The sequence below is a fragment of the Lethenteron reissneri genome, chromosome 65 (assembly GCF_015708825.2).
Source record: "Lethenteron reissneri isolate LAM-NWPU_2019-01 chromosome 65, ASM1570882v1, whole genome shotgun sequence".
Taxonomy (NCBI): Eukaryota; Metazoa; Chordata; class Hyperoartia; order Petromyzontiformes; family Petromyzontidae; genus Lethenteron; species Lethenteron reissneri.
The window spans coordinates 3,211,690-3,238,433 of record NC_083843.1 but is presented as its reverse complement, the minus strand read 5'-3'; the positions used below and the strand labels follow the sequence as shown (position 1 = coordinate 3,238,433).

Below are 26,744 nucleotides of genomic sequence, written 5' to 3'. Positions count from 1 at the left end.
TGGCAGGGACCCGTTGAAGTCGTGCGTGTTGCACGAACCCAGTGCATTCAGATAAAGTGGGGAAAACGCCGTTGGTACGTTCACCCCTCCCGGCTGAAACCTTTCGCGGCGCCACATGGCCTTCCTTCATGTCGTAATGACCGAGCATGTGATGTGGCCGTCGATTCGGGGAGGGAAATGTCACCCCCTGATCCTCACATGTCTCCGCCTGATCCGCTCCCAGGTGTCTCGGAACTGACGGCTGCTGACCGTCGGCAACCGGATCTCCGAGGCACACGCGGATCTCCGAAGCCTGCTCCGTGCCTTCCTGGACTGCCGGAGCCGCCTGACGGTCAAACGCGTCCTGTGCCGTACGACGGGCCGGCCAGGCGGACCCGTGCTAAGTCGCACCGCTTTTCCTGACTGGGGGGGGGGGGCGGAGGCAGTCCCGCCGGGTCACCTCGTCACAGCGTTCCCCTTCCGTCCGTTCTAATGTTCCACGTCAAGGGATCAAGGGGACGCTGTACAGGTCGTTCTTGTATATAATTTATTGGTTTTACTCGTCGGTGTGTACATATATTCTTGTTATTACAGTTAAGGGTTCGGTTATTTATTGCGGGGTTCGCGGGATTCTCATTGTGTTGTGTTTGTTAGTTTTGCTGTTACAGGGCGCACACGCGGAGAGTTTTTTTGCAGCCGAGCCGGCTGCGAGCTATGTGGAAGGGGGTGATGTAGAGGTGGTACGTGCTGGGGGGGAGGATCGTGAGACAGCGCGTATTGGGTGTCTACATCACGGTCCACAGGCAGGTGTCCACATCGAGGTCCGCATAGGCTCCGCCCCCTGGCGCGGAGGGCTATGTAAGGCGATGCGCAGCAACGCTCGGGAGTCATCAATCAGTGAAGAAAGAAGACGGAGGAAGAGATAGGGCCCTGAGACCCCTAGCCCCGCTGCCCTTGTAAGGGCCGGGACTCTGTGCGGCTCAGTGGCGAGATCTTGGGGATCACGGCCTGACGTCCTTGTAAGGGCCGGGCTGTGTGACCCAGGGATCGAGACCCGTACCCTGGCTAGGACGGGTCAGAGAGCCTCCCCTAGGAAGCACGTAGCTGGAGGGCCTGAGAGCGTAGCCGAGTTAGGCACGCGTAGCGTAGGCTGTATCTCGGCTGTATCTCGGCTGCATCTGTTACTGTGTTAATCGTGTTAATAAATAAGTGCTGCCCCGTCAACTCGTCTCCCGCCGTATTCAAGATATTACATATTTTTAATTTTAGCAGGTAAGGCTCACTGAGCTGTGTATATATTTTTCGGAAACGACCGGGCCACAAATTATGGCTTATCACGTGGAAATGTATTGCAGCCAGCTATTTTAAACGCATGATGTTGATTGTAAATGTGGAGGGAAAAACCGGAGGGCCGGAAGAAAAATTCACGCGACCACGGAGAAGAGAGAGAGACGCAAACTTTAAATATAATGCAGGCGTCAGGATTGGGATCAAACCCACCACCTCCTGTACACCGAGCGAGGGAGATAACATCTTGACACCAACTTGTTGTAGAAGGATGAGTTTATCGCTCGACACTCATCTCACGAATGAGCCACCGCAACTGAGCCTCACCGATTTATGTTAACAACAGCACTCATATCTTCAAATGTCAAGGTGTGTACAGTATTCGTGTTCACCTTGAGGCTGCTGTTTGCACACCAGGGGGCACGGGTTCACATTCCAGGCAGTGTCTCGTGCTGTCAGTGACGACAATGAAAATAATTTAAGTATTTTACTTCCTTCACCGTCGCTATAAGAGAGAGGTCCTGGGTCAGCGTCTCTCTGAGCCACACAGCGAGCGATCTCAGCGAAGCCCATAGGTCATGGCGAGCGCGACTCCCAGTGAGAGTGTGGATAGTGAGCTGCGCTGCTCCATTTGCCTGGGCACGTTCGTCTGTCCCTCCACGCTGAGCTGTGGACACTCGTTCTGCCTGCGGTGCCTCGAGGCCGCCTGGGAGACGGCGAGCAGCTTCGGCTGCCCGCAGTGCCGAGCGACCTTCCCTGTGCGACCCCAGCTGAGGAGGAAAGTGGCCCTCGCCAACCTGGCGGAGCAGCTCAGAGTTCGAGACGAGATGGCCGCGGCCGTCGTGTGTGACAACTGCGGTGATGGCCAAACTCCTGCAGTGAAGACCTGCCTGAGATGCGAGATGTCCTTCTGTGCGAGGCACGCGAGGCCTCACTTGGAGAATCCCAGGTTTAGTGACCACGTCCTGGTGGCTCCCATCGCGAACCTGGAGGAGCGACGGTGCCGGGAGCACAGCAAGAAGCTGAAATTCTACTGCACAGTAGACAGCAGGCTGGTTTGCTCAACTTGCACAATCGCAGGTGAACACAAAGGACATGATGTTATCACCATAAAGAACGAGCATGAGACACGGAAGGTGAGGCCCTCAGAGTGAGACACCGCAACACGATCTCACCAATTCTGTCACTGGGCTTCACAACATCTGATTCAAAAAAGTATGTATGTGTTCATGCTCTCTCTCTTCTAGAAATCTCTGTCTCTGCATGTACAGCTCATCTCTTAGGATGTATTTCATGCCAGGCTCTCACTAAACATAATTCCCTTGTAAATGAATGAAGTGAATAGAGATGGGAGACTGATATCACAGCCACCTGATAGACAATTCTATTAAATGTGTAATAAAGGACTCGATCACTGTGTCTGTCTTCGTTGTCCTTTATTTGGGTTCTTTACACTTGTCCCACACGGCTCTCTCTCAGAGACTCCCCCGCTTGGCAGCTCGATGCTGCCGTCGCTCCCGTAGCCTCTCACTCCACTCTGATGCAGCTCCGCTGCTGATCTCCTCGTGCAGGCCTCCGGCTGCCCTCACTGCAGCCTCAACCGGCTCCCCGTTCCTCCGTGCTCGGTCAACACTGGCCGACGGTGCCGAGTCTTCTCCTGGGTGTGTGGCGATCTCGCCACCCTCCAACCTCCGCCCTGCATGGCCTCACTCTATAGCTCTCTCCAACTCTCCCCCTGCTCTTCCGGTTTCTCCCCCTTAAGACTTGAACCCTCTCTCCCACGTGACCTAACTCCTCCCCCCGTGACGTCACATCCGCGAGGCCATTTACGCCCGCATTACACCACCCTCCCCCGTAGAGAAAAATCCAGCCGACCTCGGCTGAACAATAACGACAACAAGTAATGCGAGCGAACACGGCCGAGACATCAAAGGACAACGAAGCATACAATAAATATAACAGTAAGAACAAGAACACAACAATAAAATTCAACGAAATGTAAGGGATTTCGAGCGTGTGCGGGTCGCCGGCCCGTCCCGGACGGTCGGCAGCCCTCCCGCAGACCGGGAACGTGACGGGGTTTTAGGAGCGACAGGATGAAGTCCTCCTGTCGCTATTGGAGGCCCGCCAACGTCCCGGTCCCGTATCCCCGAAGGCTCCGCGTCGGAGGTGTCCCGCACTCGTGTCCGCAGCGGGGTCGGAAGGGCTGCGGGGCTCGGAGTTCCCGCAACCGTGGCAGGCACCCCCCGAGCAGAGCCCCTCGTCCCCTGCGGTGTCACGGCCGGCTTGTCTGTAACAGGCACGACAGGCGCTCTTGCAAGATCAACAGGCACAGGCAAGGGTGAGTCGGCAGCAACAGACCCCGGCAAGGCAACATCAGGAGATGACGCATCAGGTAGAGGGGCCACATATGGCTTCAAGCGCGACGTGTGAACGAACCAACGCCGAGATCCAACCCGAACACGCGCCGACTGTGGGTTGGGAACCTCGATGAGGCGAACCGGCCCTTGCCATGGTTTATGTAATTTAGGAGAGGTACCTGGCCGCACCTGTGGGCAATGGAGCCAGGCCAGGTCCCCAACCTTCCAGGGGCACTCCCCCTTAAAGCGTCGAGCACACCGCTCGTTCCGGGCCTGGGCTTTGGCCGTAGCCAAGCGGGCCCCCTCCCGCGCCTCAGTAACACGGCGAACGGTGTCCTGAATGTAATCAGGAAGAGGCTTAGCAGGTCTCCTCACTCCAGTTCCCAACTGCACATCCATCGGCGGCACGTTTTCACGACCGTACATAAGGAAAAACGGCGAATATCCTGTAGCCGCATGCGGCGTCATCCGGTACGCCGAAAGTACCCCAGGGATATGCAAATCCCAATCAGATTGTTGTTCACTCACCGTGTGGCACAACATGGCGGACAAAGTCCGATTAAGCCGTTCGACCATACCATCCGTTTGCGGGTGGTAGGGAGATGTCCGTATTTTCTTAGTCCCAATAGCCGCACACACTTCCCCCAACAATTTAGAAGAAAAATTTCGGCCTTGGTCTGTGAGGAGCCTCTCCGGCGCACCCTTGTCCATAAAGTACCCAAATAGAAAGGCGTCTGTAATAGACGCCGCCGACTGGTCGGGCAACGGCCAGGCCATCGGCCAACGGGAGAGGTACTCCACCCCAACCAGCAAGTATTTATTACCCTTCGCGGATGGCGGGAAGGGTCCCAGAATGTCTAGCGCCACCAATTCATTAACTCGAGACACCTGAATAGACTGTATCGGCGGCACATATGGATGTTTAGGTGGTTTTCGCCGGGCACAATAGGGACACGCGCGAACGTGCCCGACGACATCTGTCGCCATGCCGTGCCAAAAGTAATTTCGCTGCAACGTCAGTAGGGTTTTCTGCACTCCCAGATGTAAGAGCGTATCGCAATGCAGAGTCCTAATCAACTCGTACCGCAAGGACGCCGGTACAACCAGACGCCAGCTTTCCTGTAATCCCTCCCTCCACATGAGCAGACCATCGCGGAGAGCGGTTTCCGGCCCACCGCCCGTACCCGGACCCCCACTCTCCTTCGCAGGCCGCTTCCGTAAGGACACCAATGAATCGTCCAACATTTGTTCCAGAATCCACACAGCCCTTGGAAGATTCAAAACCCCATCAGCCGGTCCCGGCTCCATTGGAGCATCAGGCACCTCGACGGCCAACGCAACCGGCTGAGGGGGAGGCTGAATCGGCGCACACCTATGCGTCCCAGACGCACACGCGCAAGGGGATCGCTGCGGCAACCTAGAAAGCGCGTCCGCATTGGCGTGACGCACCCCCTTCCGATGGTGAATTTGGAAGGAAAATTCTTGCAGCGTGTCCAACCAACGCGCCAACTGGCCGGATGGTTGGTCCATCTTAAGAGCATACTGCAAGGCCGCATGATCAGTGCGCACAATAAACAATCGACCGTAGAGATACGGTCGAAATTGGCGGAGAAAAAAAACAACAGCCAAAAGTTCCCTGCGAGTGACGCAGTAACGGGTTTCTGCAGCAGACAAAACCCGGCTACCGTACGCCACCACGCGCTCCACACCCCCTTGGACTGAGACAACACCACCCCAATGCCCGTGTCACTCGCGTCCGTATCCAGAATGAAGGGATGATCAAAATCCGGATAATCCAACGTCGGCGCCATAGCCAATAGATCGCGCAGGCCCTGAAAAGCCGCCTCTTCCGGCGGTCCCCAACCAAATTTGCGTCCTTTACCCGTAAGGAGGTGCAAGGGCCTCTCGATCGTCACAAAATTCGGAACAAATCTCCGATAATATGAGGCAAACCCCAAAAACCGACGCACATCCCCCACCGTGGTCGGGGTTGGCCAGTCACGGACGCACGCTGTTTTGTCCGGATCCGTGGCCACCCCGTCCGCACTTACGATATGCCCCAAGTAACGCATGGACCGTTGCAGTAGGTGACATTTCTTAGGCTTAAATTTCAAATTAGCGGAACGCATCCTGGCGAACACAGCCTCCAACCGCAGTAAATGTTCATCAAATGTGCGGCTGAAGACGATAATATCGTCTAAATATATCAGACATGTCTCCCACTGCAACCCCGTTAATACCAGCTCCATCAACCTTTGAAATGTGGCAGGGGCAGCATTAAACCCCATCGGAAGACAATTGAATTGGAATAACCCCTGCGGCGTACGGAAAGCAGTTTTCTCCCGCGAGGGCTCGTCAAGGGGAAGCTGCCAGAATCCCAAAGAGAGATCTAGCGTAGAAAAGAACTTCGCCCCAACAAGGCATCGAGGGAGTCGTCCATGCGCAGCAGGGGGTACGCATCTGCCACAGATATCTTATTTAATTTCCGGAAATCTACACAAAATCGCAACTTGCCGTCCTTCTTCTTAACCAAAACAACAGGCACGCCCCATGGGCTGTTAGATGGAGATATTATGTCCGCAGCCAACATGTCATCCACTGCCCCTCGAACGTGTTCTTGCTCGGCCGGACTCATCCGATGTGAGTTTAACCGAATAGGGGCAGCGTCCCCTGTGTCAATATGATGGTAAAGCAACGAGGTGCGTCCCAAATCCAAATCGTCGGAGCTAAACACATCCGAATAACTCAATAACAATTTACGAATCGCACAACGTTGTTCCCCGGAAAGGGAAGGATTTTCCCCACACAATTCGGCGATCCAGCGATTATCCGCAGCTCCCGGCTCTGAAACCCCAGCAACCACGCCCTGGCTGCCCAGATAATCTTGTGCCGTAAACGCCGTAGTGGCATGTGCCACAACCGTACCAGCCGGAACACATACATTTTCGGTACTCGGATTAAGCACCTGCAAAAATGGCTGCTGGTCCGGCCGGACAATAGTCTGCGCCCCAACCAGCGCCGATCCGCCCGTTATGGTGGCGGACGGCGACAACAAAACCCCAATTGCACCTTGCCGACCAGGCACAGGCTTCCGATATCGCAAGGGGATAAGCATCTGGGAGCCAGGTGGAATGTCAACAGATACCTCGGACAGCGCCTGCACCTGGGCGACCGGAGCAGGTCGCCTCCAGGGCGACGGCAGAAACGAAATCTTACGGCCACCCGGCAATTCAATGCAGTTATCATTAATTCTAATCAGAATGGGCATCTTGGCCAGAAAATCGGTTCCCAACAAACAAGGGACTGCCAGAGACCTCGAAATTAACACAATTCCCGAGGCCGACACTCCCCCGATAGATATTTTAGCGTCCACCTGGCCCACAATGCCCATGCTACCCCCATTCGCAGCAACGCACGACCCGTAAACCGGACGCACGGCCTCTGGTGGGATGCCCAACAGATGGAAAATGACATCCGATATAATGGTCGTGGACGCTCCGGAATCCACCAAAATACGCACGTCCACCCCTTGTATAGAACCAGGTACAGTGGACGAACCCGTAGCGGCCGCGACGACCCGCCGTGCCAATTTACGCCACTGCGTTACCGAGCGACATGGCCCAGTCGATGGCCTCCCGTTGTTAACAACACCCGGATCGCACGACAACGGTGATGAGTGAGGTGTCAAGCCTTGCCGGGTGTCTGGTGCGCACCGACTTGCCTGTCCTGGAGGATCCTTCCGCGGCGCGTCCGTTGACGAGGCCTCCTGCTGGGGTGGCCCTTACGCCCGCAGCGGAAGCAGTCGATGTCGTTGCGCAGCGCCGCAGGCCCCCCGTCCCGACGTGCCCGTGTCGGCGGCGCAGCTCGCGGCCCCGGCCCACTGCGGCCCGACCACGGAGCAGAGGCGGCTGTCAGCTCCTGCGGGCCCCCCCCCGTCAGGCACGTACACCGCCTTTTTGGGATCCCAGCCCACGGCACCTCCTTCGACGATGGGCCCCCCCGTCCACGCCGTGACTTGCCTCCAACGGCGCAGGTTGAACTGGGCATCCAGACACTTAGCGGCCGCCCGGGATGTCAGCTTTTCGTGGCCACACACCGGCATAGGAATCCCCAAATCCCGGGACAGCTCGAGCATCTTACCCAAGATGAGAGGTTCGAGCAGGTCAGGCTCCATCTCCGGGTATGCGGCCATAGCCAACTCCAATACCGCACCCCTGTATGCCACCGGCAACTCCTCGGGTGCTCGCTGTCGTTGAACAAACCGGCGATGAGCGTTATCCGGTGGCTCGTATGCATCTGCCATCTCGTCGAAAACTCCTCTCAATGTTTTCTTCTTCTCGGCCTTTATAGAACGAAAGAATCTCACCGACTCGTCGTCGAGAAGAGTCGGCAGAACTTTCAATGCCTCAGCGTCAGTCCACCTTGCAGAGCGTACCGCCGCCAAAAATCTGCAGGCGAAAGCACTCCAATCGCCACCGATGGAGAATTCCTTAACAGTTGTAAGATGACGACTGCGACTCCTTGGCGCGCCGTCCTCAGCCGATGACTCATCAGGCAGCATATTCAAAATGGCGTCGCATCGCAACGTGTTCAAGATGGCGGCCTCCCACCGCGGAGAGCACAAAATGGCGGCTTCCCGCCGTTCTTCTCCTGCCACGCCCAAGATAGCGTCTTCGTGCCGCGTGGCCGATGGCGCCGACAGCGAAGGCAAGGCGGCGGCCCGCGGACCACCATCGGCTCTCCCCAGCGCCGTCCTCGGCGTGAAAAGCTCACACAATTGCGCCAGCACGATTTTTAGTGTCTCCAGCTGCGCCGCCATCTGTCCCCATCGCAAGTCCGCGTCCTCCGGTGCAGACGAGTCCACCGACGCGGCGACATCTTGGACTCCCGGACCCGCACTCGTTCCAGCACGGATCTCCTCCTCCATCGCAGGCAGGTCCACCGCCTGAGGAAGGTCGTCGTCGTCGGATGATGTAGCAGATGATGGCGCAGGAATATTCTTTTTTTTCAGTTGTTTTGACATGCCGTTTCACTTCTGACACCAGTGTAATAAAGGACTCGATCACTGTGTCTGTCTTCGTTGTCCTTTATTCGGGTTCTTTACACTTGTCCCACACGGCTCTCTCTCAGAGACTCCCCCGCTTGGCAGCTCGATGCTGCCGTCGCTCCCGTAGCCTCTCACTCCACTCTGATGCAGCTCCGCTGCTGATCTCCTCGTGCAGGCCTCCAGCTGCCCTCACTGCAGCCTCAACCGGCTCCCCGTTCCTCCGTACTCGGTCACCGCTGGCCGACGGTGCCGAGTCTTCTCCTGGGTGTGTGGCGATCTCGCCACCCTCCAACCTCCGCCCTGCGTGGCCTCACTCTATATCTCTCTCCAACTCTCCCCCTGCTCTTCCGGTTTCTCCCCCTTAAGACTTGAACCCTCTCTCCCACGTGACCTAACTCCTCCCCCCGTGACGTCACATCCGCGAGGCCGTTTACGCCCGCATTACAAATGTATCTTCTAAACTAGACAGCTGTGGGCACATGGGCTCTTGGGTCTGAGTCGGTACGGACACCAAGCCAGCACGGGTTCCACCGGCTGCTGCTACAACGAGGCATCAGCTTGCCCACTCCCCGTTCCCCCCTCTCAGTCGCCGTAGAGAGGCAGCCTGGAGATGAGGGCATTCACTGTGGAGGGGTCGGTGTGGAGGGAAGGGTGGTGTGAGGGGTGGCTCAAGGGCCTGGAGTCTCCCTCTGGTGACGTCTCGTCTCTCACTACAGACGCGCGTAGCGGAGGAGACACGAGCATTGGAGGAGAAGAGGAAGGAGGCGGAGGAGTCCATGAAGCGGATGGAGGCCGCTTGCAAGGAGGCGCAGGTACCGTGTCTGGGTCTTGCTCTTTGCCCCTGTGACCTCCACCCAGTGTGGAAGTCGTGGAGGTCAAAATGCATTCAAGCGAATTTAGTGCAGCTTCATAACATTGATGCCTCTTACTATAACTATATCATTAACTTTCAAACTCAACATTAACTACGAGGGGGTTGCACGTTTACGGCATTCGATAGCCGCGTCAGTGAATCTGCTGCAAGGTCGGGTTACTCGACATTGCGTCTTCCACTCCTGTGGAAAAAAATAAAAGTAGAGAGTGCCACCGGATTGTCTTGGTGGAGCTGTGATGCAGCTGTTGCACTGCACTGGAGGTCGCGCACTGGCACGGACGCAGAGGCTTGAACATCGCACAGCTAAACCTCATGCCGTCCCTAATTGCGTCACCGGAGTCTATTTAAACTACAACTATTTATTTTACCAAGTAAGGCCCCACTGAGCTGTGTAGATTTTTTCAGAAACTACCCTGGCTGTCACAAATGGTAGCAGCTAAACAAAGTGGCTGACATTATCATCACGTGGATATATATATCAGCAGGCCCATAGAGATGCATAGAGACCCATGGAGATACATAGGGACAAATAGTGATACATAGGGACAAATAGAGATGCATGGAGACCCATAGACTAAACAATTTTTATTTTACCAGGTAAGGCTCAACTGAGCCTTGTAGCTATTTTTCAGAAGGAACCTGAATATCACAAATGATAGCTCAAAAATGGCTTATCAGGTGGAAACTGATAGCAGCATCATACTCTAAATACGGTACTCTAAACGCTTGCTTGAACCCAGAGACGCTCTCTTGGGCCCTGTGGGTTGTTCACAACATATAACGAATGCCTTGGATTATAAACCCGAGTCGGACTTATGGGAAAACCTGACCTGAATTACACTGATTCTAAATGTGGTGTGAAAAGCCGGAGGACTCGGAGAAAAATCCACGCAGGCATCAGGGTCGTGGTCGAACCCACGACCCCCTGTACACCAGGCGAGGTAGTTACTATCTCGCCACACCTCGTCGGACCCACGAGGGGGCCCCCACCGGACCCCGAGTGCCCGAGTCTCAACATCCACGACCCCAGCGCCTTCCTAGGGGAGGAACAAGAAAAGAGCGGCACCCCTCTTGCCCCATTGGCATGGTTTCACTCAGTCCCATGGGCGCCTCGTCACTGGGGCATGATTCACCACTAGGGAATATTTTTTTTTCAGGTAAGGCCCACTGAGCTGTGATGCTCTATTTCAGAAGTGACCTGGCAATCACGAATGATAGATCAACCAAATGACTGCCATAATCATCACATGGAAATTTATAGCAGCAGCCAACTAATCCAAACGCCTTTAGATACATAGGGACCCATAGAGACCCATAGAGATACATAGGGACACATAGAGATACAAAGAGACTCATAGGATTTGAAGCTTTCGTGACTGCAGGAATCAGTACTCTTTGGTTCTTTCGGTATAGTCACGTATGTTGAAAAATAATTGATCACGACGTTTCGATCGCAACACAAGCGACCGTCATCAGGTGGAACAGATAAGCAGGTTAACATCAGTTATCCTGCTGATGACGGTCGCTTGTGTTGCGATCGAAACGTCGTGATCTACTATTTTTCAACATACGTGACTTTACCGAAAGAACCAAAGAGTATAGACTCATACGATAGAGAAAGATCCTTAGAGACCGATGGAGATCCATAGCTATATAAAGGGACACATAGATAGATAGATAAAGACCCAGAGACAATTTTTTTTTATCAGGTAAGGCCCCACTGAGCTATGTATTTTTTTTTCAGAAGCGACCTGGACACCACAAATGATAGCTCAACCAAGTGGCTGATATAATCATTTTCACGTGGAAATGTATAGCTGAAGCAAAATATGCATAGAGACCCATATCGATACATAGATACCAATATACATACCAGACCCCTAGAGATACCTACACCCATAGAGACACATAGAGATAAATAGAGATACAGAGACCCCGAGAGACACATAGAGATACATACTCTTAGGTTTTTTCGGTAAAGTCACGTGACTTTACCGAAAAAACCTAAGAGTATGAATCCTTGCAGTCACGAAAGCTTCAAATCTAGAATTAAAACATAGAGATACATAGAGACCCATAGACTAAACTATGTTTTATTTTATCAGGAAAGGCCCCACTGAGCTATGTAGTTATTTTTCAGAAGCAACCTGGCTACTACAAATACTAGCTCAATAAAGTGGCTGATTGTAATATTGAAAGTGATAGCAGCCAAATACTCTGAACGCGCGACATTGATTCTAAATCTGGAGAGAAAACCCAGATGACCCAGAGAAAAATACATACGACTACAGAGAGAACAAACTCCAAATATACAGGCGTCAGCGTCAGGGTCGAAACCCCGACCTACTGTATAACAGGCGAGGGAGTCAACATCTTCTAGCCACCGCGGCGCCCACACGCACACACAGAGTGGCTCATGGCTCAGGGGGGCAACCGTGGTCCCCGCGTCTCCACAGGAATCGGTGGCAGGGATCAGGGGTCGGATCACTGGCAAGTTCGCCCGCCTAAAGAAGGCTCTGGAGGAGGACGAGAGGGAGGCTCTACATCGCGTGGCCGTGAAGGAGCGCGAGCTGCTGTCCCGGATCGAGGAGGACATCGCTCGTCACAAGCGGGAGATCGGCGAGCTCCAGGCGGCGGCCGCTCGCCTGTGCGCCCTGCAGCATGAGAGGGACTCGCTCGCCTTCCTGCAGGTGGGGAGCTCCTCTGTCGAGACGCCGTTTGGGTGTCCAGAACAACAGAGCGGGCAGTGGCAGGGGGGCTCGTGGTCTAAGGGTAGAGACTTCACTCATGATCGCTCTCTCTCTTTCTTCCACAGGGGCACCTGGAGGAGACGCGCAGGTACATATCCTCAGTGTCTCATGATTAAACACACAGTACTGTGCTGTGTGTGGTAACCACACGGGCTGTGTATGTGTGTCTTAGACACAGGCTGTGTATGTGTTAGACATAGTCTGTGTATTTGTGTGTGTTAAACAATTAATTACCACAAAACCGCGTTTAAAAAATCTAATTAAAAAGCTTGTGCCGGAGGCCCCGGGAGGACAGCCGTCTATGATGTCTCCTGGCCAAACCCCATTTGGGGTTTGAGACACGGGCTGTGTATGAGACACGGGCTTTGTGTGTGACACTGACTGTGTGTGAGACACGGGCTGTGTGTGAGACACGGGCTGTGTGTGAGCCACTGGCTGTGTGTGAGACACGGGCTGTGTGTGAGACACTGACTGTGTGTGAGACACGGGCTGTGTGTGAGACACTGACTGTGTGTGAGACACGGGCTGTGTGTGAGACACTGGCTGTGTGTGAGACAATGACTGTGTGTGAGACACTGGCTGTTTGAGAAACACTGGCTATGTGTGAGACACTGACTGTGTGAGACACTGGCTGTGTGTGAGACACTGGCTGTGTGTGAGACACGGGCTGTGTGTGAGATACTGACTGTGTGAGACACGGCTGTGTGTGAGACACGGGCTGTGTGTGAGACACGGGCTGTGTGAGATACGGGCTGTTTGTGAGACACTGACTGTGTTTGAGACACTGGCTGTGTGTGAGACACTGTGTGTGAGACATGGGCTGAGTGTGAGACACTGGCTGTGTGTGAGACACTGACTGTGTGTGCGACACTGGCTGTGTGTGAGACACTGACTGTGTGTGAGACACGGGCTGTGCGTGAGAGACGGGCTGTGTGGGAGACACGGGCTGTGTGGGAGACACGGGCTGTATGTGAGACACGGGCTGTGTGGGAGACATTGACTGTGTGTGAGACACGGTCTGTGCGTGAGACACGGGCTGTATGTGAGACACGGGCTGTGTGTGAGACACGGGCTGTGTGTGAGACACTGACCGTGCGTGAGACACGGGCTGTATGTGAGACACGGGCTGTATTTGAGACACGGGCTGTGTGTGAGACACTGACTGTGTGTGAGACACGGGTTGTGTGTGAGACACGAGCTGTGTATGATACACTGGCTGTGTGAGACACGGGCTGTGTGTTAGACACGGTCTGTGTGTTAGACACGGTCTGTGTGTGAGACACGGACTGTGTGTGAGACACTGGCTGTGTGTGAGACACGGGCTGTGTGTGAGACACGGGCTGTGTGTGAGACACTGCCTGTGTGTGAGACACGGGCTGTGTGAGACACGGGCTGTGTGTGAGACACGGACTGTGTGTGAGACACGGGCTGTGTGTGAGACACGGGCTGTGAGTGAGATACTGACTGTGTGTGAGACACTGGCTGTGTGTGAGACACTGGCTGTGTGTGAGACACTGGCTGTGTGTGAGACACGGGCTGTGTGTGAGACACTGCCTGTGTGTGAGACACGAGCTGTGTGAGACGCGGGCTGTGTGTGAGACACGTGCTGCGTGTGCTATGGATGCTGAGTGTTCCAATGCTGTGGTTAAACGAGGCTGTGTGTAATGTTGTTGGTGGTTGTCCCAGGAGAGAGATCCCAACGGAATCTGCACCCCCACCTCCCACTTCACTGGACGTCACCACGATCCGCTCCCTTGAAAGGGCCATGCGCAGACTCCTGCCTCTTGTCTGTGAGTTCCTCAGTCTTGCACCCGCGTGTCCCGCTGTGTTGCACTGCACTTCTGTGCTCCCCACCATCATCTTTTTATTTTACTAGGTAAGGAGCCCACTGAACCATGTCGCTCTTTTTTCGGAAGCGACCTGACTTTCACAAATGAGAGCTCTTTTGAATTAGCTCATCACGTGGATATTTATAGCAGCAGTGGTGGGAAAAACGCGAGGAGCCAGGGAAAAATCCACGCTACCACCGGGAGATAGACTCAGACTCTGAAAGAGAGCGACATGGATCAGTGGGCTCTACCTGGTGACATAAAATTAGTTTTTAACAATTTACATATTCTACTAAACCCTACTGTTGGGTACTGGGGCAAGTGCTGTTAGCGAGCAGCAGCACCTATGAAGGCCGGCACGGCACACGAGGGGGTGGGTGGTCAGCACCACGCCCGGCTGCCTTTGTCTCCCTCGTGCCGAATGTTTACACATCACACCAGCAGAGGGCAGCGCAGCATGAACCATTGTTGTACTGCACCTCTACGCTTCTACGTTCACGATTCCCACCATCGCCAACGCGCACCGACGAGAGCGGTGGAGTATGGTCAAATAACCACTCCCCCCAGGATGCGCAGTGCGGGGAGGCGCTCATCCAGCAGCGGAGTGACACACAATGTATGTGCGTGGATGTGAGAGTGTGCGAGGCTGTGACACACAATGTCTGTGCGTGGATGTGAGAGTTTGCGAGGCTGTGGTGGCTGTGGTACAGGCGTCGTGTTTGTAGAGAGACGCTGTGAGAGTTGCGTTAACATCGTGGTGCTGGCATCATCACTACTGGTCACTGCCACTGCCACACACAAATGGTCAAGTTAGCGTAGTACTATTGTTATTATTTATTATTATTATTATTATTCACGGGTGATTATATAATTATATGTCCACTAATACTAACGAATATAAGTGTGTGAACACTAATACTAACGAATATTAGTGTGTACTCTAATACTAACGAATATTAGTATGTGTACACTAATACTAACGAATATTAGTATGTGTACACTAATACTAACGAATATTAGTGTGTGTACACTAATACTAACGAATATTAGTATGTGTACACTAATACTAACGAATATTAGTATGTGTACACTAATACTAACTAATATTAGTGCGGGCGTCGTCGCTGTCCTCACCACAGATGGACGCTCGCCGACTTTGGACACAAACTCAGCCAGCGACCGCCTCCAGATTTCCTCGGATCTCAGGACGGTGACGCTGAGCAATTTTCCCCAGCGTCGCCTCCATCACCCACACCGCTTTGATGTCTATCCACAAGCCCTGTGCTCTGAGAGCTTCTCGTCGGGTCAGCACTACTGGGAGGTGGACGTGGGGAGCGCGAGGTGGTGTGGGGTTGGAGTCGCGTACGGGACAATCCCACGGAGAGGGAGTGGTGCTGAGTGCAGCCTAGGAGGGAGTGACGTCTCCTGGTGTCTACTGAAACGTGGCGACAGCTTCTCAGTGGAGCATGGCGGGGGAGAGACCTCACTGTCGGTGCCGGAGCCTCCGCGGAGAGTCGGGGTCCATCTGGACTGGGACGTGGGGCTGCTGTCGATTTACAGCGCCGACTCCATGGCGCTGTTGCACTCATTTTACCAAACATTCTCTCAGCCCCTACACCCTGGGATGCTGGTGTGGGGTGATAATGGTGCCTCAGTAAGGATTGTGGATCTGAGTGGTGCGTCCTGAGAGAGGTGAACGTGAACAGCTTAGAGAGCAGACGCCACGACGCACGGCGCTCGCCACCGTCGTCACCGTCACGCGCAGTGCCACGCCCGTGAGTGGCTGGTGGCTGTCGGTGGCTAGGGGCTGCGTGGCTCTCCATCACAACGGAGGGGTTGAGTGTAAACAATCCTCACAACCTTCATAGTTGATAAAAATAAGTACTGCTCTGTGTGTGTGAAGCCAACATGGATGTATTCACCCTGCCAGAGGAGTATGACTGTAGTGTAGGGGTGCAGTGCTTAGCAATTGGGATGTGTTTATACACCGGTGGTGTCATGGATTGTGGAAAAGATACAGCAAGAACAACAATAATATAAAAAAATGCTTATGAGAGTTGCGTTGTAACGCTTGTATCGTTTATTTTACAGTAAAAATACAGAACACAAACAACAACAACAATATAGTTGTGTACAGCGACATTCGTGCTCACTGCATCCCGCAACGCTGCTCATTAAATAAACACGAGGACCAAATCCTCTACACAGCCACTGCCAAGCAAATTAAATCTACAAATTAATAAACAAATAAAGAGATAGCGACAAACACAGTGTCCGAGCTGTTCAAGTTATCTGCTGCGTCATGGACGTGGTGACGTCACCACGCACGCTCGCCCAACGCGGTGACGTCACCACGTCACCCCTCCCCCATCCCCCCACGCGCTTCCCCCAAGCCCTCCCCTCACCACTGCACCATCTGTGAACACAAAGAGCTTCACAGCTCATCGTATTCCTCCTGCACAACAAACACAGATTCTGACGTTTTGGATTCCCGCCACGTTGGCGACAACAAAAACAAACAAGCACTGAGGGGTAACCTGCAGCCTCACCACCACAACAACCACCACCACAACAAGAACCACCACCACAATTACCACCACAACAACCACCACAACAACCACCACCAAACTCACCACCACAACAACAACCACCACCACAACAACCACCAAACTCACCACCACAACAACAATCACCACAACAACCATTACCACAATCACCACCACAACCACGAGAACCACAACCACCACCACCAGAACCACCAACACCACAACCACCACAACAACAACCACCACCACAACCACCACAACCACCACCACAACCACAACGCGGGAACGTCACCGAATGACAGGGACCGGGAACTTAAAAGAAATCGTCCCCAGGCTTTTTGTCAATACGCCGCACACAAATTTCGGCTATGGGCAAGAATGATGAATATATTTATACACTAATACATATGTAGTGTTCCTCACGGAGGCACACTTTTGAACTTGGAGGCAATACGTTTATCACTACACGCCAACACATAACGATATAGGTGGTTATTTCAACGGTTAACTCAGACCCAAACGGGATAACTACTCATCTGAGCCAGGTCAGTAACGTACTGCCTTACGATACCGAGCATGATGACCGAAGACGGAAGAGCGAGGAGACGTAACACCGCGGGTTGATTCCTGAAGACAGCCCGGATCGGCGCTTGGGACTTCCCTTTTATGCCCCTGAGCGTGGCCTGGCTCCGCCCTAGGCCACGCCACCATCTAGATCTTACTAGAAGGTTCTGGGACTTATGTCACGTGTCCCTCTCGCCACCCCTTGGCCCCGCTCGCTACCTTCTCCTGATCACGTGCCGTCTCGGGTTCACCCAGACTGGAATGTCCTGAAGTGCCCTCTCTCTGGCCGTCACCAGAAGCATGCCCCCTAGGGCCCACTTCTATGCCATACACACTCTGGTGCTAGAGAGACGCTAACATGCACAGTAGCACCCTTCTTCCAATAGCAGGTGCTTGATGCAATAGTGACTCAATATATGTCACTACACATTTGTATATTTGTACATATTCACTGTATATTGTGCTTATATTTTTTTATAAATGTTAATTTATATATAAATATATTTATATAAAAAATATAACAAAATATGAACTTGTTTAAATATTTATCTAAATTATTAATACATGTGTATACATCATGGGACCTCCTTTGCCAGTACCAAAATATACTAATAGGGGTTTTCCCCTTTTTTCTGGAAACAAAACTGATACATGTTGCAAGGAATCATGCTTACATTAACCACAATACTTGCAGTCAAATGCAAAAAAAAAAAAACAATACTCTGATAATTTATGCATTGTCTTTGAAACTGAATGGTCCACACCAGAGACAGCTTTCTATGGAGCCTCGTCTCATATGGTGTTCAACCAGATGACGCCAAAAGGCGCACAGTTCCAAGACAACGCACTACCAGAGTAATGAGGGCTCGGGGTGAGCAGCTACATCATGGGACCTCCTTTGCCAGTACCAAAATATACTTATAGGGGTTTTCCCCTTTTTTCTGGCAACAAAACTGATACCTTTTGCAAGGAATCATGCTTACATTAACCACAATACTTGCAGTCAAATGCAAACAAAAAAAAACTATACTCTGATAATTTATGCATTGTCTTTGAAACTGAATGGTCCACACCAGAGACAGCTTTCTTTGGAGCCTCGTCTCATATGGTGTTCGACCAGATGACGCCAAAAGGCGCACAGTTCCAAGACAACGCACTACCAGAGTAATGAGGGCTCGGGGTGAGCAGCTACATCATGGGACCTCCTTTGCCAGTACCAAAATATACTAATAGGGGTTTTCCCCTTTTTTCTGGCAACAAAACTGATACCTTTTGCAAGGAATCATGTTTACATTAACCACAATACTTGCAGTCAAATGCAAAAAAAAAAAACAATACTCTGATAATTTATGCATTGTCTTTGAAACTGAATGGTCCACACCAGAGATAGCTTTCTTTGGAGCCTCGTCTCATATGGTGTTCGACCAGATGACGCCAAAAGGCGCACAGTTCCAAGACAACGCACTACCAGAGTAATGAGGGCTCGGGGTGAGCAGCTACATCATGGGACCTCCTTTGCCAGTACCAAAATATACTAATAGGGGTTTTCCCCTTTTTTCTGGCAACAAAACTGATACCTTTTGCAAGGAATCATGCTTACATTAACCACAATACTTGCAGTCAAATGCAAAAAAAAAAAAAACCTCTGATAATTTATGCATTGTCTTTGAAACTGAATGGTCCACACCAGAGACAGCTTTCTTTGGAGCCTCGTCTCATATGGTGTTCGACCAGATGACGCCAAAAAGCGCACAGTTCCAAGACAACGCACTACCAGAGTAATGAGGGCTCGGGGTGAGCAGCTACATCATGGGACCTCCTTTGCCATTACCAAAATATACTAATTGGGGTTTTTCCATTTTTTCTGGCAACAAAACTGATACCTTTTGCAAGGAATCATGCTTACATTAACCACAATACTTGCAGTCAAATGCAAATGCAAAACAAAAAAAAAATACTCTGATAATTTATGCATTGTCTTTGAAACTGAATGGTCCACACCAGAGACAGATTTCTTTGGAGCCTCGTCTCATATGGTGTTCGACCAGATGACGCCAAAAGGCGCACAGTTCCAAGACAACGCACTACCAGAGAAATGAGGGCTCGGGGTGAGCAGCTACATCATGGGACCTCCTTTGCCAGTACCAAAATATACTAATAGGGGTTTTCCCCTTTTTTCTGGCAACAAAACTGATACCTTTTGCAAGGAATCATGCTTACATTAACCACAATACTTGCAGTCAAATGCAAACAAAAAAAAACAATACTCTGATAATTTATGCATTGTCTTTGAAACTGAATGATCCACACCAGAGACAGCTTTCTTTGGAGCCTCGTCTCATATGGTGTTCGACCAGATGACGCCAAAAGGCGCACAGTTCCAAGACAACGCACTACCAGAGTAATGAGGGCTCGGGGTGAGCAGCTACATCATGGGACCTCCTTTGCCAGTACCAAAATATACTAATAGGGGTTTTCCCATTTTTTCTGGCAACAAAACTGATACCTTTTGCAAGGAATCATGCTTACATTAACCACAATACTTGCAGTCAAATGCAAACAAACAAAAAACAATACTCTAATAATTTATGCATTGTCTTTGAAACTGAATGGTCCACACCAGAGACAGCTTTCTTTGGAGCCTCGTCTCATATGATGTTCGACCAGATGACGCCAAAAGGCGCACAGTTCCAAGACAACGCACTACCAGAGTAATGAGGGCTCGGGGTGAGCAGCTACATCATGGGACCTCCTTTGCCAGTACCAAAATATACTAATAGGGGTTTTCCCCTTTTTTCTGGCAACAAAACTGATACCTTTTGCAAGGAATCATGCTTACATTAACCACAATACTTGCAGTCAAATGCAAAAAAAAAATATTAATAAAAAAAAAATACTCTGATAGTTTATGCATTGTCTTTGAAACTGAATGGTCCACACCAGAGACAGCTTTCTTTGGAGCCTCGTCTTATATGGTGTTCGACCAGATGACGCCAAAAGGCGTACAGTTCCAAGACAACGCACTACCAGAGTAATTAGGGCTCGGGGTGAGCAGCTACATCATGGGACCTCCTTTGCCAGTACCAAAATATACTAATAGGGGTTTTCCCCTTTTTTCTGGCAACAAAACTGATACCTTTTGCAAGAAATCATGCTTACATTAACCACAATACTTGCAGTCAAATGCAAACAAAAAAAAAACAATACTCTGATAATTTATGCTATGTCTTTGAAACTGAATGGTCCACACCAGAGACAGCTTTCTTTGGAGCCTCGTCTCATATGGTGTTCGACCAGATGACGCCAAAAGGCGCACAGTTCCAAGACAACGCACTACCAGAGTCATGAGGGCTCAGGGTGAGCAGCTACATCATGGGACCTCCTTTGTCAATACCAAAATATACTAATAGGGGTTTTCCCCTTTTTTCTGGCAACAAAACTGATACCTTTTGCAAGGAATCATGCTTACATTAACCACAATACTTGCAGTCAAATGCAAAAAAAACATTTGACTGCAAGTATTGTGGTTAATGTAAACATGATTCCTTGCAAAAGGTATCAGTTTTGTTGCCAGAAAAAAGGGGAAAACCCCTATTATTATATTTTGGTACTGGCAAAGGAGGTCCCATGATGTAGCTGCTCACCCCGAGCCCTCATTACTCTGGTAGTGCGTTGTCTTGGAACTGTGCGCCTTTTGGCGTCATCTGGTCGAACACCATATGAGACGAGGCTCCAAAGAAAGCTGTCTCTGGTGTGGACCATTCAGTTTCAAAGACAATGCATACATTATCAGAGTATTGTTTTTTTTGCATTTGACTGCAAGTATTGTGGTTAATGTAAGCATGATTCCTTGCAAAAGGTATCAGTTTTGTTGCCAGAAAAAGGGGAAAACCCCTATTAGTATATTTTGGTACTGGCAAAGGAGGTCCCATGATGTAGCTGCTCACCCCGAGCCCTCATTACTCTGGTAGTGCGTTGTCTTGGAACTGTGCGCCTTTTGGCGTCATCTGGTCGAACACCATATGAGACGAGGCTCCAAAGAAAGCTGTCTCTGGTGTGGACCATTCAGTTTCAAAGACAATGCATACATTATCAGAGTATTGTTTTTTTTGCATTTGACTGCAAGTATTGTGGTTAATGTAAGCATGATTCCTTGCAAAATGTATCAGTTTTGTTGCCAGAAAAAGGGGAAAACCCCTATTAGTATATTTTGGTACTGGCAAAGGAGGTCCCATGATGTAGCTGCTCACCCTGAGCCCTCATTACTCTGGTAGTGCGTTGTCTTGGAACTGTGCGCCTTTTGGCGTCATCTGGTCGAACACCATATGAGACGAGGCTCCAAAGAAAGCTGTCTCTGGTGTGGACCATTCAGTTTCAAAGACAATGCATAAATTATCAGAGTATTGTTTTTTTTTGTTTGCATTTGACTGCAAGTATTGTGGTTAATGTAAGCATGATTCCTTGCAAAAGGTATCAGTTTTGTTGCCAGAAAAAAGGGGAAAACCCCTATTCGTATATTTTGGTACTGGCAAAGGAGGTCCCATGATGTAGCTGCTCACCCCGAGCCCTCATTACTCTGGTAGTGCGTTGTCTTGGAACTGTGCGCCTTTTGGCGTCATCTGGTCGAACACCATATGAGACGAGGCTCCAAAGAAAGCTGTCTCTGGTGTGGACCATTCAGTTTCAAAGACAATGCATAAATTATCAGAGTTTTTTTTTGCATTTGACTGCAAGTATTGTGGTTAATGTAAACATGATTCCTTGCAAAAGGTATCAGTTTTGTTGCCAGAAAAAGAAGAAAACCCCTATTAGTATTTGTATACATGATAATTGGTTCTTTACCCTTCTATCTGGCAACAAAACTGACACCTCTTTACAAGGAGTCATGTTTGCATAGACCGCAATACCTGCAGTCATAAATACAAACAAAAGACATAACTCTGATAATGTGCACTGTCCTTGAAGTTGATTGGTCCACACCCGAGACAGCTTTCCTTAGAGCCTAGTCTCACATGGGTTGGACCAGAAGACGCCAAAAGGCGCACAACTCAAAGACAATGCACCATCAGAGTATGAGAGCTCGGGGCAAACATCTACACTATGGGGACCTCATTTGCCAGTAAAAATATGATAATTGGTTCTTTACCCTTCTATCTGGCAACAAAACTGACACCTTTTTACAAGGAGTCATGTTTGCATAGACCGCAATACCTGCAGTCATAAATACAAACAAAAGACATAACTCTGATAATGTGCACTGTCCTTGAAGTTGATTGGTCCACACCCGAGACAGCTTTCCTTAGAGCCTAGTCTCACATGGGTTGGACCAGAAGACGCCAAAAGGCGCACAACTCAAAGACAATGCACCATCAGAGTATGAGAGCTCGGGGCAAACATCTACACTATGGGGACCTCATTTGCCAGTAAAAATATGATAATTGGTTCTTTACCCTTCTATCTGGCAACAAAACTGACACCTTTTTACAAGGAGTCATGTTTGCATAGACCGCAATACCTGCAGTCATAAATACAAACAAAAGACATAACTCTGATAATGTGCACTGTCCTTGAAGTTGATTGGTCCACACCCGAGACAGCTTTCCTTAGAGCCTAGTCTCACATGGGTTGGACCAGAAGACGCCAAAAGGCGCACAACTCAAAGACAATGCACCATCAGAGTATGAGAGCTCGGGGCAAACATCTACACTATGGGGACCTCATTTGCCAGTAAAAATATGATAATTGGTTCTTTACCCTTCTATCTGGCAACAAAACTGACACCTTTTTAAAAGGAGTCATGTTTGCATAGACCGCAATACCTGCAGTCATAAATACAAACAAAAGACATAACTCTGATAATGTGCACTGTCCTTGAAGTTGATTGGTCCACACCCGAGACAGCTTTCCTTAGAGCCTAGTCTCACATGGGTTGGACCAGAAGACGCCAAAAGGCGCACAACTCAAAGACAATGCACCATCAGAGTATGAGAGCTCGGGGCAAACATCTACACTATGGGGACCTCATTTGCCAGTAAAAATATGATAATTGGTTCTTTACCCTTCTATCTGGCAACAAAACTGACACCTTTTTACAAGGAGTCATGTTTGCATAGACCGCAATACCTGCAGTCATAAATACAAACAAAAGACATAACTCTGATAATGTGCACTGTCCTTGAAGTTGATTGGTCCACACCCGAGACAGCTTTCCTTAGAGCCTAGTCTCACATGGGTTGGACCAGAAGACGCCAAAAGGTGCACAACTCAAAGACAATGAACCATCAGAGTATGAGAGCTCGGGGCAAACATCTACACTATGGGGACCTCATTTCAGAAGGGTAAAGAACCAATTATCATATTTTTACTGGCAAATCCCAGTGTGATACAACCATAAGACAATTTAGATTAAAGTTATCAGGCCAACTCCGCACTTCCGCAAGAAACATGGCTTAACCATATGTTTTCGAAATCACCAAAATAAAACTATAAAAACAATGTAACAACAGTAATCAGAGATTTGTTCATGAAGCCATCCAGATATATAAACACAGACACAACTTCAACCGACATGATGGGTACTAACTGAGCAACCATTGGAAGGACATTATTAACCAGGTAAAGTCTTAACTAACTGTGAAGTTTCCATCCTACCTGCCTATATCAGCTGTTATTTCATGCTATTCTCTCACTTTAACATAGCCACTTCCATGCCCAGTTACATGCTAATTACTTACATTAACATCATGCTAATCTCTCACATTATCATAGCTACTTCCGTGCCCAGTTACATGCTAATTTCTCACTTTAACATCATGCTAATCTCTCACATTATCATAGCTTCTTCCGTGCCTAGTTACATGCTAATTTCTCAATTTAACACACATGCTCATCTCTTACATTAACATAGCCACTTCCGTACCCAGTTACATGCTAATTTCTCACATTAACATCAATAGACCCAGCCACTCCTCTATAACCCTTGGGCTACACCCATCAGCAGCAGGCCATGCTTTCCCACCTGATGACGGACGCTTGTGTTGCGCTCGAAACGTCGTGATTTATTTTATTTTATACCTACATGACTTTACCGAAAGAACCAAAGAGTATAGTAATCATAGGAATTGTGATTAAAATTTAACAATAAACGATATACATAACATGTACGACCAAACTTGCAGCATGACACTCCCAGTGAATGATGTGTGAGTGAGTCAGTGGTAGTGTGAGTTAGTGTTTGATGTGTGAGTTAGCGTATGATGAGTGAGTTAGTGTATGATGTGTGAGTGAGTCAGTGGTAGTGTGAGTGAGTGTATGATGTGTGAGTGAGTCAGCGTATGATGAGTGAGTCAGTGTATGATGTGTGAGTGAGTCAGTGTATTATGTGTGAGTGAGTCATTGTAGGATGAGTGAGTGTATCACGGCATCCTCCCCACCATCACGGCCTCCTCCCCGCCATCACGGCCTCCTCCACGCCATCATGGCCTCTTCCCCGCCATCTCGTCTCCTCCCCGCCATCACTGCCTCTTTCACGCCATCACGGCCTCCTCCCCACCATCACGACCTCCTCCACATCATCACTGCCTCCTCCACGACATCACGGCCTCCTCCATGCCATCACGGCCTCCTCCCCGCGATCATGGCCTCCTTCACGCCATCACGGGAAAAACCGTCCCGAGTTGACGCAGAAAAAAAACCCGCGCAGGCGATGGACGCGGCGCGAGGTCGATCGGTTAAATACATAAACAAAATAGTTGAAAATATATATAAATATACATGTATATATTTAGAAATAAATGTGTCGTAGTGCGATGACCAGCGGTATGGTAGACGGTGCCACGTGATGCACCGTGGTGCTGGTGCGATGTTGCTGCGTGATCCTCCATTGGCACCGCTTGGGGCCGGGTCCAAAAAAAAAAACACAAATGGGAGGGAGCGGTGAAGCAGAATCTTTGGGTGATGCCAAATTTATGAATGGGGATTTCGTGGCAACTGAGAGCGTTAAAAGGCAAAGGAGATTGCAATTTGGAGGTGATGAAATATTTTAATTAAGAGATAATTTACAATATATTTACATATTTTACTCTGATCACTGAACACATTTGCAATATCCCCACACAAGACCGGCCCACCGGCCCCTCAGAATGGAGATCTATTCTGTCTGTGTGGGATAGAGTCCCCCCTACCCCCCTCCCCACCTCTTTTTTGTTACGATCAGAAGATACAGAAAAATGCTTGATTTTTCGTCACTTTGCTTCGTTCATCATGTCGTTTTTTGGTCTTTTTTGTTTGCTTATGTGCCCCCTTTTTTAATCAAAGATATAACGCGGTTTTCCCGTGTAACATAAATCCAATTGTTTGCTACTGTGTTCATAGACACCAACCAGAAAAAATCACCCTCAAAAACCCATCACCAGATCCCCTGCTTTCGTCACATTACACAACGCACCCTCGGTAGCCCAACGCGTCAAGAAAGATGCGAAACCCCCCGTCAACTGAGCGTACCGAAATTCTGGCAGAAACCAGGGCCTTAAAGATGCGGCAGTGGCTGGGGAAGCCGCTTCTTTCAATTGCGCATTTTCTAGCCCTATAGATAGCCAGTTTTGCGTTGTTCATGATGAAATTCGTCAAGCCCCTTATATCCTTGGTACCCTCGTTCCCCTATATCCGAAAATAAGAATTGTGGGGGATACATGAAGATTGAATTTCAGTAGAATATTCCATAACAGCTTATTGAGTGAGTCTAGGCTTTTGCAATGTACATATTGATGCGCCACTGTTTCGAGCTCACCACAGAATATGCATTCCGGAATTGTGTATGTTAAAAGTGCCACAAATTAGTTAGAGGTTACAGTCCCATGGGCAATGCTCCAGCTCAGATCACCGTGGCGCTTGTATGATGGATTTGAGTAAAACAGCTCCCAATGAGGTCACAAGCGATCACTGCAGGGCATCGTGTCCCTCCAAGCGTAGTCTTTGCGTGACGTTATTATTTGTTGATGGTGGAAATTGACCATTTCGGCGTACTGTTTTGTTCGGTCTACATCTGAGAAGCACACCTCCTGGTCATTCACCGAGGTGTGCCCCAGTGCTGCTGTGAAGAAGAAAGTTGAGTGTGCTTCCTTGCTTGGACGACATTCAGTGTTGGTTGCACTGGGCCACCGCCGACTGACTCATCACCAACACTCACAGCAGGCGCGCTCCCCACTGCTGTTTAGAAAGACCTTCGTACTTCATTCACAAGTTTTGTGGCGAGTCTCACTGAGTGCATTCCGGCCATTGCAGCTATCTCGGTAGGGAGAAGCCACTGCCCCTCCATGCCTGGTTTCACCAAATCGCCCACCCTCGTGAGACGTGCGTCTACCATGCTTTTCTCCATGGCAGGGCCCAAAAGATAGGGTAGTCCCATGTTGGGGATTCGTAACAGAGGCTCGTGAGCGAATTTTGATGCTGACCGGGGTTTATTCAGTCAGGCAGTGAAAAGGAAACCCCAGGTATGTAGGATACTCCT

At 50.1% G+C, this 26,744-nt stretch overlaps 1 protein-coding gene across 1 annotated transcript; it reads left to right on the top strand.

Annotated features, from left to right (window-relative positions):
• The first annotated feature begins 1,787 nt into the window (after positions 1-1,787).
• LOC133359710 (E3 ubiquitin-protein ligase TRIM11-like) lies at positions 1,788-15,813 on the top strand. Its single transcript, XM_061578230.1, has 6 exons — positions 1,788-2,402; positions 9,390-9,485; positions 12,004-12,237; positions 12,363-12,385; positions 13,984-14,087; positions 15,266-15,813. The coding sequence occupies exons 1-6, from the start codon at positions 1,845-1,847 to the stop codon at positions 15,811-15,813; spliced, it is 1,563 nt and encodes a 520-aa protein (XP_061434214.1). The 5' UTR covers positions 1,788-1,844.
• The last annotated feature ends 10,931 nt before the right edge of the window (positions 15,814-26,744 follow it).

What these genes read in the sequence shown, in the direction of transcription:
- LOC133359710 (XM_061578230.1), top strand. Translation starts at nt 1,845, where the DNA reads ATGGCGAGCGCGACTCCCAGTGAGAGTGTGGATAGTGAGCTGCGCTGC. An exon ending in CCGCTTGCAAGGAGGCGCAG is followed by an intron (nt 9,486 to 12,003) that starts GTACCGTGTCTG and finishes GCGTCTCCACAG; the next exon opens with GAATCGGTGGCAGGGATCAG. An exon ending in CAGACTCCTGCCTCTTGTCT is followed by an intron (nt 14,088 to 15,265) that starts GTGAGTTCCTCA and finishes TCCTCACCACAG; the next exon opens with ATGGACGCTCGCCGACTTTG.